This window comes from Semicossyphus pulcher, unplaced genomic scaffold (assembly GCF_022749685.1).
Source record: "Semicossyphus pulcher isolate SPU_LCO1_2020_fin unplaced genomic scaffold, fSemPul1.0.p SCAF_10, whole genome shotgun sequence".
In the NCBI taxonomy this organism is placed as follows: domain Eukaryota; kingdom Metazoa; phylum Chordata; class Actinopteri; order Labriformes; family Labridae; genus Semicossyphus; species Semicossyphus pulcher.
Genome location: NW_027211604.1, coordinates 28507579 through 28521417, shown reverse-complemented (window position 1 = coordinate 28521417; position 13839 = coordinate 28507579). Strand labels below are relative to the sequence as shown.

Here is a 13839-nt window from a genome sequence, read left to right as displayed (position 1 = left end):
TACTCGACGTGCAGAGATCCCTCTCTAACTGTGCTTCCTGCTGAGCTGCAGTGGACAGACAGTAACACAAGGTGCTTGTTGGTTATAGCATTAAATGAACACATGCATCTTTGCACACATAGAAAATGACTGCAGATGTAGATATGTATAAGAAAATATAAATGAGCTTCCTCCTGACAATATTACCTTTTTCTTTTGCATGGAAGTCCTGAAGGAAAGACAAAAATTTCTGGCATCATATCTCGAAGCATTTTGTCCTTTTTGACTGAAAAACTGAAGACAAAATATGAGAAAAGTCACTCTGTAAGTTGGTCTCAGAAAGTAAAACTATATTTTTTAAATATATTTATGACAGATTCACCAAAGTAGAAGGGTAAAGAAAAATAAAGCACACATCCTGGACTTTACAGAATCAGTGCATTTCAGTCAGGAAACCTTTTACGTTAAAATGTCATTATTAGTTACAGAATGATCATGCTGTCCAGAGAACGGTGATTGGATCAGTAAACATTGAAAGACTCTGTTCCCAGTTCATGTCTTGCCTTATATAATTCTTTTACATACAATATATTTACCCCGGGCTGTAGTTCAGCACGTGTAAACGCAGCAATATTTTGAATCGGACTTCCTATTTGCTTAGTGAAGTACGTTGCATAACCATGTGAAAGGATGTTTTTGATTCTGGTTATATAAACTGTCCGATGGATGATGTACCACCAGAAAAAAACTCTTCCACATGTCACAAGTTCAATTTTCAGTATCAAATTACCGACTAACGCAGTGACAGGACAGAATGCTGTCGTCATACGAGGATTCAACAGGTGTTTTTTTAAGAATCTATTCTGAAACAGTCTTGATGATCAGATGCAGATGTTTTTCTCCTTTTAGTTTCTGAAAAATTTGACTAAATCTGACGTTCTCCTTGTATTGCAGTTTGTTAAAATATAAGTGCAACCATGCCCATCCTGAAGAAACTCCCAGGACGGTCCAAGAGCTGCCACGAGTTCCCCAGAGTGAACGGAGAACTGATCCTGCCCCGGCTGGACTTGAACGATCTCAATGATCTTAAGGAGCTAAACGACCTGAAGGATCTAAACAAGAGCCTGAACCCGTTTGACGATGTAGACCTGGACGAGGACGAGAGGAACGGAGGCCTCATCATGGGGGAGGTCAGGGGTAACCTCCAGCTCAGGTCCTCCCGTGACGGCGAAGAGGAGGAAAACGAGGTGAATGCAGAGAGGCACGGGGCGGGGAATCCTAAAGGGAAGCCCCTCAGGGGGACCCTGGAGCGGATCTGTGGATCGTCACCCCTCAAAACCCTTGGGAAACTGGGGAAGGGGCTCCGCATATCAGGACGCAATGTATGGGGGCACAACTCTCCTCACTACAGCCCAGGAGACTCGAACACTCTCCCACCTGAGAGGGAGAAAAAGAAAGGACTGCGCAGGAGCTCCGAAGGAATTATGACCCTGCTGCGGTGAGGAGGGCTGGGGAGGGGGAAGAGTTAGAATATGAGAAGAGTTTAAGTTCAGTGTCACTGAGCTGTGAGTGAAAAGTTTCAAGTGCCTCACAGTTGCAGATGACATTCTTATGGAGCGCACGATTAAAGTGACAATAGTCATAAGTTTGATATCTTTGAAGACTTGAAAGACTATATGAGTTTAGTTACTTTCATTAGGACACTGCCATGTATGTACTTACTTGTGTAGAATAGTCATTTCAACAGGGTAGCATTTTCTAAACAACCTGTCCCCGTCTTTAGCTCCATAGCTTAGACAGAGACCATTGAGGGTGAGAAATGTCCAGTGTTCCAAGCCCAACTTTTGGTCAGTTATGAGTGAACCATCCGGGTACCCCCTCACTCTGACATCTCTCCTTTAATGCATGTCCTGTTTGTGCATGTGTGTATTTCGGGCCTAGGTTTGTGTAGTATGTTTCTACTAACAGAGTGACAAAAACATTGAAAGTGCTCTGCATCTTGCAACACTCGTCAAGGTGAATGCACTTATGCAAGTGCAGAAAATCACATGATTGAAACACACTTTACTATACCCGAAGAACCACCATTTTTTAAAGATTAAACAGGATATGAAATATAAAATATGTAATTAATTTTACATTTTTAAAGAACCATGGTAATGCTATAAGCCTTTCTTCATTGTTCTGCAGCAATCCATCTATCCATAGAAAGACATTGTAAAAATAAGTAAAAAGATACAAATAAATCTTCCCAATGCAATTTTCAGGACTCAATGGCAAGTGAATAAAAAATAAAACCACCCCTACAAAAAAAGGAAATAATTGACTAATTGTCAAACTGTTAGACAAACAAGAGTCAAGGTATTTTAGAATAGCTGAGTTCTGCAAATGAGACAAATTATCCTCAGAGTCCCAGAGGGGTCAATAATAGAACGACCTATAGTTTGCTTGTTTCCTGCAGAGTTATGTAACTATTGCAATTGGTTGACGTATGGAACCTCTTTTGTTTTTCGTTGACATGTTTTGTACTTGGAACTGAATGGGACTATTTTTAACTGAGGCGCACAGCGACACAGTTTAACAGATGTGTGAATGTGTAGCATTCCAAACATAGCTGCTACCAGTCGGTACTGTACGCTATACAAACCTTAAGTCTTTATATATTTCAGCCGTTTTTCGTGCATTGAGCTGTATATGCACATCATGAAGTCTGTTTGTGTATCTTATTCAGTCCTTTCGGCAGTAGTCATTTATGTTCTTTGTTGTTGCTGTGGATGCTGTGCAGGTTCACAGGTCGACGTAAAGAGGAGCGCAGAGAAAGCCTGCCCTGCGGAAACCTGAGCAACGACAGCGAGGTTGAGGCTTCCAGGCGGCCCTCCTTCCTCAGGATGGTGAGTCTGGGCAAGCTGAAGAGGGAATCCATGTCAGACAAGGCGTCCTCCCAAGAGGCCGAAGAGGAAACAATGGAGGAGGAGCCGGTGGTCAAAACCAGAGAGCCCCTCTCAGGTAACAATCAAGTTAACACCAGAGCCCAGTTGATAAAAAATGTATCTGCATCAGATCTTTTGAAATCCCATCTTTATCTCTCCAGGATCAGCTAACCAATCCTATTTTTGCAGCAGTTTTTCAAAGCAAAATTGGGTTGGATCACACTGATCCAGTTGCAGACTTTTCAACGACTTGACTCTTTATGCTATGAGTACATTTGCAAAGTGAACAACTAGCTGTGTAATGACCAAGAGGGAGAATAGCTAGCATGGAACAATAAAACCATACAAACATCACATTTCATTTTGAATTCCTTTTTAAAATTCAAACAGTTTTCAGGATATGATTCAATCCAATAGCCCAAATCAGACAACAGTACTTTCAGTCAACTATCTTTTGCAAGGAGTTTCCTTCCATAAGAGATCTTTGCCCATCCTGGTCAAGCTTCAGCAGTACTTCCTCCCAATCCTAGACAACTCTCTGATGAGGCTGAGAGGTCCCCAGATCACTGAGTCACTGGGTTCAATCACCACCAGACTGTGAAATCAGGAAATGACTGCACTTCCTCCCACCCCAGGTTCCTCTAGATAGAAGTTCGACCAAGCTACTGTTCACAGACTCCACAGGGAACCTCGCTAGGAATAGACAAATGAGCAACAAATAAACCAGTTTTGTCAGTCAGACACACACACAACAACTTAGTAACCATAAAAACAGATACTTTTGAGCCTGCCTTTGGGAAATTATATCCATTTTGTGACTGTTGCAAATAAACCTAGCAACCCTTTTCTCTATTTGCTCCGCAGTACTTGAGATCCTACAGTTGGTCAACCACAGGGACCTTCTGCTGGCCGACACACACATTCAGGAGCTGGAGCGAGAGTGTGAGCTGCTGTCTCTCCTGCCAAATGCATCCACTCCCAGCCTCACTCCTACCCTTAGTCCGAGCCCCCCTCCTGGCATGATGCCCTTATCGTCCTTATCCTTAGATGAATCCCTCAGCTCCAATGCCACACTGGATTCAGGCCGGCGGAAGGCTAAGGATGTTGAGCTCCTGTATGAGGCCCTGCAGAGGGAGATGTGGGATGTGGTGCGGGAATCCCTCCGCCAACCCAGTGCTGGTCCAAATCTTGGGCTGGTGGTACTGGTGATCCAACAGGAAGAGCATGCTGATACTGCCTGGGCAGTGAGAGAGGAGACCAAGTTAGAGAGAGAGTCGCCCCAGATCCAACCAAGCCAGCGTCCCCGGCGGCTGAAGATGAAGTGGAGGCAGGCTGTGGCAGAGGCCGCAGACTGGAGCCTGCCTCATCAGGTGGACACCCAGGCGGGCCAGCTGGCCTCATACCTGGAGCGGCTGAGGAGTCGGATGGTGGATGACTTGGATGCAGCGAGGAGGAATGCTGTATCCATTTACCCAGAGGAGTTTGCTGCTTTCCAGGTGTATGTTGAAAGTTACCATCGAGCCGTTGCCAAACGTCTTCGGACCATCACCAGCGGCCCGCTTCAGATCACAGATGTCTACTCACTGCTGGACTGGTTCTATAACATCTACAACAGGTAGGATGCCTTATTAAAGACTACATGCTCCCATGCAATGGTGATATATCAAAGTTGTGCAACAAACCTGAAAACTAAACGTCTTTATTAATGATCTGTTACTTTGTACCAGGGATGTCCTTGGAACCATTAGCACATCTACACCCATCAGTTATTCTCCACTGGAACCCATTCTGCCCCAAGACACAGTGGACAGGCTGGAACAAGACTGCATCAGTATAGTGAGGGTGAGAGATCTCATAATTTATTGAATCTGCTTACTGGAGCATGAATCGTATATAATAACTGGATGCAGCCACTGTGATTGGTTTGTGTACTACTATTTGAAGCTTAGTGTTTGGCATTTTGAGCATGGCCATCTTCAGAGCCATAACCATGGCCATTTTTTGACAAGAGGGTTGCATTGCTAAGCACCTATCCTGATCCTGAGCTACCTTTTAAGGAATTAAAGGCTTCCTCTAGCCCATGGTTGTCTACGTTTACACCAAGGTCTAAAGAGTCTTCTAAATTCCACGAGATTTGACCAGTCAGAAATAATCAGCGCTGCAAGGCCCAACCCCGAAGTCACTGAACTTTCAGAAAGCATTGCCAACCTAATAGGGACTTTTTGGTTGGCAAAATTAAGTCCCTGGGACTTTATCTGGACCCTAGTTCTGCAGTGGTAATGCACTCAGTACCTCCTTAAGTCCCTAGGAAAAGCAGCATACAATACGTCATCTTCTTCTGGCCACGAGAAGGAATGCAGGTTTAAGGGCTTGGTGGATTGTCTTTAATTTTAAAATCAACAGGTGATGTAAACTTCTTAATACAATCTATGTAATAAATACATTTTAATTTTATGCTGCAATTTTCAGGAGAAGGTGACGGTAGAGTTGATCCAGGTTCTGGATGAAGAGGAGAGGCGATGGGCCCAGACTCTGCACATAGAAGAATTTCAGTCCCACCTGGCACGCTCCGTCATCCAGGTACATGGTCACATCAAGCCAACAGTGAAATAGCACTTAGTAACTGACTTTTATAACAACTATTACAGTTGGTTTATCACTCATGTCTGTCATGATTACAGAGGCTGAAAGTGGACTTGGACAGATCAACATCTGTGAACCAGTTTCTAGGGGCAAGAGTGGCTCGCTGTAGTCTCATTGGACTATCAGACTTTCTCTACAAGTGAGTAAATGCTACTGAGATGCATCAAATCACAGAAAGCCCATGTGTTCTTGTGGGGGTTTTAACCAAACTTGTAGAAAAAAATTTCAATCAAAATTACACAGCACGTACAAAGATGTTGATAGATTGGTGCTGCTATTTTTTGTGAATTTTCTTGAGAGCAGGTTTTCTCTAAAGAAAGCCCTCTTGTTTTTAGCATCCAGTAAGTTCTCATGAAACTTCTATGTGTCCAGTTTTCAGAGGAAGGCAGAAATGTTTCATGAGACCCAGGCAGAATTTGGAGATCGAGGGGACGGATATGTTTCGAGGACCATAGCTCTGGTCAACTGCTGCCCTCCTCTCAGGTAGACAAAGGATTCCCTTTTCAACTGAATTTTTATCTTAAATTTTACTTTAAAATGATTACAGTAATCTGATATCTCCTGTATATTCTTAGATCATTGGTGGAGCGCTGCAGGCAGTGTGACCCTCAGGGCAGCGACGAGTCGGCCCAGAGAGCCAACTCGTCCTTGGACAGAATCATCAACCAGTCAGTTAGGGTGCTCGCTGACAGACTGTTTGAGCACATCAGGGTGAGTAAGTCCCATCTAAGTCCTTAATGCTCGTTTCCGGTTACAAAGACCCGCACTATGAGCAGGGAGAAGATCATTCAGTGGGTTTTCTATGCGTGTGTATGTGAGGATTCTAAGTTTAGACAAGGGCTCGCAGTGGGGAAAAATAAACCGATCACAACCATGATGTAGATGCAATTAATTGTTTAAGGTAGTAATGTACTGCCTTGAAACAACTACATTACATCAACATCATTACACCATAGTAGTATGAAGGTATATCGCATTATATATAGTATAAAGGAAACAGGTCGGGAGAATGTACTTTTTGTTCGGTGTTACTCAGAACTTGGTGTCTTCTCGTTGCAGCCCTTCTTTGACAAACTGATAAAGAGGAAGTGGTTGAACAACACTGAGGCCTTTGAGGCCATTGAAGTCAGCATCAAACAGCACTTCAAGAAGTTCAGAAGGATGGACTCTCCACCTTATCAGGTAACCCTTGATTGACCCAGCTGCATGTTCAATGTCTTTTAGCACTCTTCAGCATTTACTCAGTGATTCCTTTATGAATGACAGACGCTGGTGGGTGAGGTACACCGCAGGGTCCTGGTGGAGTATGTCCGGGCCATCATGCGTGGACGGGTCATTTGCACGTCCTCCAAGATGAGGAAGAGGATGGCTATCCGCCTGCAAGAGGAGGCCAAACAGCTGAAAGGACTCTTTAAGGATCTGGTGAGTCTCCACATGCCCCAGGCAATATCATCAAAGGACATTTTCAGTCTGATTCAACCTGCCAGTCTTAAGCAACATAAAGTAATGTTGCATTTTACGTGACCCTGAGCTTTGTTGAAATGCTGATTCTTAAAAGCTGGCGCGGGGAATGCAGAGTCTGGTGGTTGTAAATGGAGCCTGACCCTCCAACTTCCTAGGTCAGGTATAACTCAGACAGTGTTGATACAGGAGTGAGCTCTGAAAAATGGCTGCCGTCAGTGAGATGAAGATGGATGAACCGGGCTTACGTTAGCACTTGCCGGAGGGGGGAAGAGGGTGTAAAACAACTAGGCCTGACAGTATGGCATTTGCCCCCTTTTCTGTGCGGGAGTTCAAACAAGTGTCCGTCACCTCGGCTGACAACAGGAAGCTGCTGTGTTCAGAAGGAACTTCCTGTTCCTGTCAGCTGGCCGGCTTTGATGTGGCTCTGGGATGGCCTTGATGGCCTTTTTTTGCAGAGGAGTGGGAAGACGTGTCTGTGGAAACTGGGAACTTGTGGGTGGGGGGGTTGAGTTTTTAATGGCTGTCTAAAAAAGACAAAGTTATTTTTAGTGAATGCCATGCCAAAGAATTCTGCTTTCTTTTTCCGGAGTGTTTGAAGGAACAACAGGACCTAGAAAAACAGAGGTGGGGTTTTGTTTTTCACTTAGTAAATCACCTAAATGTTTGGCCTCTGGCCTTAAGAGGTATTTATCTGTGCTTCCTCTGAAAGTTGATTGTTCACTTCTAGCCCTGCTTTATCTTAAAAACAAACCTTTTATCAAAAGAATCAAATTGGAAAGTTGATACTGAATGACACATGCAGTGATCTTCAAATTTAGTTGAAACATAGACTGTTTATATCTGTGGATTTGGTGATAAAGAGAATTGCTGAAGTGCCTCTTTCTAATGTTTAGCAGGGGGCGACTTCACTGGTCTCAAAAAGAAGTCAGATCCATGAAAGCTGATGAGAGAGTGACCCTACTTCTTACTTGATTTATTACCTCAGTAATGAGTTTATGGTCTCAATCACTAGGTCTCATTTTGAGTAAAATAAACTACAGTAGGTTTTAGGTTGTGGCTACCTGTGATTGAAGCGTTAAAAACCCAGTGGACCTGTCAAACAGGAGAAAGGCGGACTAATGCATACCGGCCCTCTCGCCCAATGTTGTCACTTCCGGCACCAAAAATGAGACATTCAAATCCAATTGAATGGATAAAATCTAGATGGATATGCCCAGTTGTTAATAAAAGCCTAGAAGTTGAACAAATTTCCAGAAAAAGCCCAATTAAATGACAAATTTTAAGTTTTGTTAAAGCTGTGAGGAACGTCTCCCTGACCGCCTTTTGCGCTTATGCAGTACATATAATTCTAAGTCTGTTTCATAACCAGTTAATAACTGCTAACACTACTATTAATGCTAGAATAATATAATTCATACTCTGCTCTTTGTCTTGTCTCTGCTTTAGGAATCAAGTTCATCCTGGTTGGACAGTGTCATCTCTCACCTGGCTGAGATCATTCTGCTGGAGGACACTCCTTCCATCCAGATGGAGGTTGCTGTCCTGGTGAAAGAGTATCCAGATATTCGGTGAGGGCTTTAACATATTAACAGAGTCAGAACATATTTATTGCGACCAGGAAGCGTCTATAAAAACAGATATTCTCTGCACTGTACCCCCGAAGGTCCCATTTTCTTTTTTGCTTACTGCTACACATTCACTGTGCTGTTTTTGGCCCCAAGCCAAAGCGGAGAAAAATGTAAGACCAGTTATGTTTTTTTTTTGTCACAATGGATCAAAACAAGGAAAAGAAGCGCGGAAACATATCTACATTAACTTTGCTATTTTTGGAGAGTAGCGCGGGTCTGTTTTGAGAATAGATGAGGCTGAGATTCCTCAGGGGGGGAGTCCCAGCCGCCCAGGCTGTTTGTGCACAGATTAAGACTCAGGTGATGGTCGGCAACCTACGACCGCATGTGACGCACTACCCTCTGCGGAGCAGACAGGAAGCTGCTGCCGAGTACTTCCTGTTCCTGCCACCCTGCAGGAGACAGACTGGTGCCACACTTGGAATCAAAGGGGGAGAGGTGTGGAAGGGGGGAGCAAAACATAGTAGTTCAGACCTGCAGACATGCTAACTCACTGCTTGGCTCAGACCTTTTGTTTACTGTATGGCATCCCCTGCTGGTATTTTGGGAGTTCAAAGGCTGCCGACCTTCCTTGAGTCCATTCATGCACACATGAATGTGCCTACACATGGGCATTCAATCAATCCTTCACACACACAGACGGACCAATGCTTCGTAGTTTAGTCATGAGTCAGTTTCGGGTGCCCAGACGGTGAAAAAAAAGTTGATTGAGTTTTATTTCAATGTATCTTTCTCAATCGGGCTTTGTCCTCTCGAACTTCCTACCTACCTAAATCCTACCTATTGGGGTCACTGCCGATTCCAGAGGTATATTTTTTGTTCTATCTCATAGAAGCTCTATTCTGTCATATTCTGTCACTTTGTAATGTGATTGTTTTCTGTTTCTGTTTTTTTTTATATGCTAATTTGTGCTTTTAAGTTTAATTAGTTAGTTTAATGAAGTTTTAGTTTAGTTCAATCATTCTGAAGGAACAAAAATATGTTCAGCAGACAGAAGTCAGTAGTTTATTTTTTATCCTTGACCCCAATAATTCAAGTCAGTCCCAGTATGCTTAATGTGTTGGTAAGATGAGAGATAATTGTCTATTGTAAAGACATTTATAACATTTATACCTGAAGACTTGAAGGCTTATTAGAAAGCCCATGAATATTACCAACAGCATTATTTGAAAATGGAAAGGATAAATGCCTGTCAAAGATTTATTTGTCACATTCACAGGTAATATATGTGATGTAACTACATTTGACATGGTCCTAGAGCTTCAGCAAAAGACTGATGTAAGACAAGGAACAAAGAATTAAAAGAAAAATTGCAAAGTATTAAAAAAGACAGAAGAGAAATGTAAATGTATAAGCACAAACATAAACTGTTGTTAGAGGTGTAAAGCTACTCTGCAAAGAATTAGTGATGATTTATTAACTGTGAATTCGGAACAAATAAAAAAAAAACCTTTTCAGAAAGTGGAACCAAATGTTCGGCCCCTTCCCAGAAACAGATGCAATGACTCAAAGAGATGTGACTCTTCCTCAGAGTCATGGCAGCGTTTGACGACACCAAACAGACCCAATTTCCATTAACACCCGTCTGCCCCCTTTCCTCCTTGTATCCTTCCTCCCCACAGGAAGAAGCACGTCTCCACCCTGCTCAACATACGGGGGATGATGCGGCAGGCAGAGCGCCAAGAGATCCTCAACATCGTCAAAGACTTTGAATGCCGCAATGCCCTCATGTGCCGGGACCACGCCCTCTTTTCCGACATCCCCATCACCTCAGAGGTTCACTGCATCAGTTTGGGTCTCCTTCGCCTCGCTATGACCGTCTCCAACTGGTTCTCGGAGCACCGTCTGAGGAGGACCCGCAGGACGAGCGCCAGAAACTCAGCACCTCATCCTGCTGAGGGCCAGAATATGGAGGACATGAATAAGCTGCACAGAGAAGATTAGCTGTTGGTGTTAGGAGTGAAGATACTGATGAGATGTACATGCACCTTGACCAAAAACTGATTGTACCAAATATTGTTACCAGCCACTTAAAGAGACTTGACCTCAGGTACTGCACGTACTGTACACGCTCACCGACTTACTGATATTTCTCCATCTCCAGATGTGCATTTTAATGGAAATGTGAACCAGACTGTTTTATGATAGCTAACCAGGAGTTATATTATCTTGATGTTGATCTACAGAAGTAAACAGTTGGTATCAAATATGGCTGGGCCAACTGAAATGGGCATTTTCAATCACCTGGGATTATCGTCATTGACTCTGTGCCCTGTGCCATCCAAGCATTGTGATTCAAAGACCGTGCCCCCATTAGCACCCAACTATTGTTCCTTTCTTATTTATTTACCTGTTACTCACATGTTAAAGTCTCTAGACATTTAGTAAAACAGTAAAATTGCATTTAAGAGGCTCATTAAGCATCTACTAAAGTCTGACTAAAAACATGTATTTGTTGACGTCTGTCTGACTTGTCTGCACATCATTGGCGCACAGTTTGTGTGAGCCTTCTGATTCAAAATCCCAGGATGAAGCAGAAGCCCTGAAATCTGAAAGTTATTCATTTCAATCAGTACTTGAATGGCGAATTGGAAAAGGTTTTGCTATCCATATCATCGTTAGCAGTTAGAATACACATTGTATGTTAGCTACGATGCCCCTATTTGTTCTCAAAACTATGAATGCAATGCAAAACGATAGCTCTGTAGTGTTTGCTAGTGCTATATTATTACAGAGCTAAACTCCCGGAGCTCAACACCTGCTGCGGTCAATAGTTGGAACGTAGATGACACTGGGTATAAGCAGCCAAATAGCTGCTGTATGACTTTCTCCTATAAATGGATTTCAGAAATAATTACATAGTAAGTATCCATAATAAATATATTTCCATTTTAGACTTCTGAGATGTTTAATATTTTGTACATAAGACCCTAAATAACATAGCTGGGAGGGCCATCGTCGATTTCACAAAGTCAGAACAAGTAAAACTGGGCATCCACATGGTAGTCATTTATAAAATCCCAGCATAGTTCAGCGTCTCTCGGCTGGTTGTAACGTGATGTTCCCACTGTCTGATTCTAAAATGGTTCTGCCACCTTCACTGAGTCATCGCTGGACTAGAGAATGTGTCAGAGCATCAAAAGACTGTAGTCGTGCTGCGTCACCCTGCCCTTTGTTTCTATCGCATGTCTCTGCTTCCATTGGTAATGCTGTTGCTCCAACACCCTCCAAAACAATAAGTTCATCGTCCATCGCAAAGTTCCATCGCCATATGCCAAATTGTTACCTAACCCTAGCATGTGTCCCAAGTTTAGGCTGAACCCAGATGCAGGCAGACAAACAGGTAGGATGTAAAACAAAAGAGCTTGATTTAGAAGAGCTGGGCGGGGAGTAATCAAGGGGGGAATAGGGAAGTCCTGGGCTGGGGAGTAATCCAAGAGGAAGTTGGCTGGCAGGCGGGCTTGGTGAAGTGGCAAGACAGGATGGCAATGGGGGAGAACAGGTGAAAGGCAAAAAAGTAGACTTGAGCTGGACGTGAGGCATGTAGACACAATGTAGGTGGCACAGTGATCCGGTAGGGACTGAGTGTCAGTGCAGGGTTCTTGCAGGAGGTGGTGATTGAAGATCCAGGGCAGAGAGTGAAAACGATAGAGGGCTTTAACAAAAAACACCCAAACAGACAGGCAGGTGTCACCGACTTTTTTAGCCCTTAATTCCCCCACATCACGGCAGAAACGACTGCTAGCAGACACAATTCAGTATAACTTAGGAAGTTTTGCTTTTTAATGTGTATTTACCCAACCATATATACCCATTCTCTGGTATATAGTCCATATGTATGTGAGGATATAGTGTATGGAAATGAAAATGTGTTGAACTTTCACTGTGAATGACATGGATCTGTTGCTGGAAACGTAATAAAAACCCATTGACTGGGTGGACTAAAGAGATTCAGCTGCTCTGTCATTGCCATTGTATAAATACAGTATTCAGTATGTCAGGTGAAATACTGCACACTGTCACAAGTTATGTCAATCCTTACAATGGATATGTTATTGTACAATGCCGAATGTACTTCTAACTTTAGATACTGTGGCCCCTGAACATGGGAGTGCCATTTAAACAATACATACCAAAAAGCACTTAGACAAACAGACGAAGGCCTGAGGGTCTGACGCAGAAGTAATGCTGCCAGGACGTATACACACATACATTATGAAGTGGTTGTTTATGTGAAGGATATGGCAGCTTTGTTCAGTAAAATCAGATGGGGCTCCATCACGGCTCCTATGTGACGCTCTGCAGCCGCAGAGCGAGAGGGGTCATACACCCCGAGGCCAACAACGGGATGTTTTTCAGTAAACAAAGACTTCCTGTTGTCCAGCGAGGTGCCAACGGATGCTTTTATTGGAGCCAAGTTTACGTTATGCAGTAGGAGGGAACTTCCCCTCTGCTGTTCACATTGAAGGTGCAGCAGAAGCGGAGCTGTTTCATGTCCGAGCTGCTCGTGGGCTTCTCAAAACAAAGCCAGCCAGCCTCAGCGGGGTTCATTCTGCACACTCTGAGCCACAACCTGCATCAACACATACACAACACAACATAAATACTCATCATATGTAGTGGGTAAAGATATTCAAAAAATGTAATAGCTCACAACAAATTATTGCAAAACCAGGAGATGTGTCCATACCCAGAACAAGAACATATGGTTTCCCACAGAGTATGGTCCAGTCAAAATCCCTTCAAAGAGGTTAAGACTGTATCCTATTTTCTAATACATGCATCCAACCTTCTAGGACATACTTCCTAATGCTGTTACTCCTGTGTTCTCATTAGCTCTTATTTGGATGTATCCTATCCCAAATTTCTTGTCATAGGATCACAGAACATGAACTAGTAGATCTTCCTCTGCACTGCATTTCCAGCGGTTTGGTCTTCTAACCAAGTCTAAACAATCTTAAGGGTATCCCAGCAGAAGCAAGGCCAGGTCATGTGTTTGCGCTTCTCATCGTCACCACACGGTTGATCTTTGTCCCACAATAAATAACGAATTTTCCGCCAACAGTTAGTTAAACTAACGTTTTACCATACTGCAGCCACGACAATGTTATTATAAAGGTGTTCAATCCATAGACTGTGGATGTAGCCTCATGGTTTCAAAAGTCAAGGCAATGCATAAGTGCCTTAAACCTGCA

The 13839-nt window shown here is 43.3% G+C and overlaps 1 protein-coding gene across 1 annotated transcript; it reads left to right on the top strand.

Annotated features, from left to right (window-relative positions):
- The first annotated feature begins 956 nt into the window (after positions 1 to 956).
- Positions 957 to 10746, top strand: exoc3l2a (exocyst complex component 3-like 2a). Its single transcript, XM_069677254.1, has 12 exons — positions 957 to 1477; positions 2765 to 2985; positions 3774 to 4524; positions 4637 to 4751; positions 5379 to 5489; positions 5591 to 5691; positions 5925 to 6035; positions 6128 to 6263; positions 6612 to 6734; positions 6819 to 6974; positions 8463 to 8584; positions 10267 to 10746. The coding sequence occupies exons 1-12, from the start codon at positions 957 to 959 to the stop codon at positions 10586 to 10588; spliced, it is 2790 nt and encodes a 929-aa protein (XP_069533355.1). The 3' UTR covers positions 10589 to 10746.
- The last annotated feature ends 3093 nt before the right edge of the window (positions 10747 to 13839 follow it).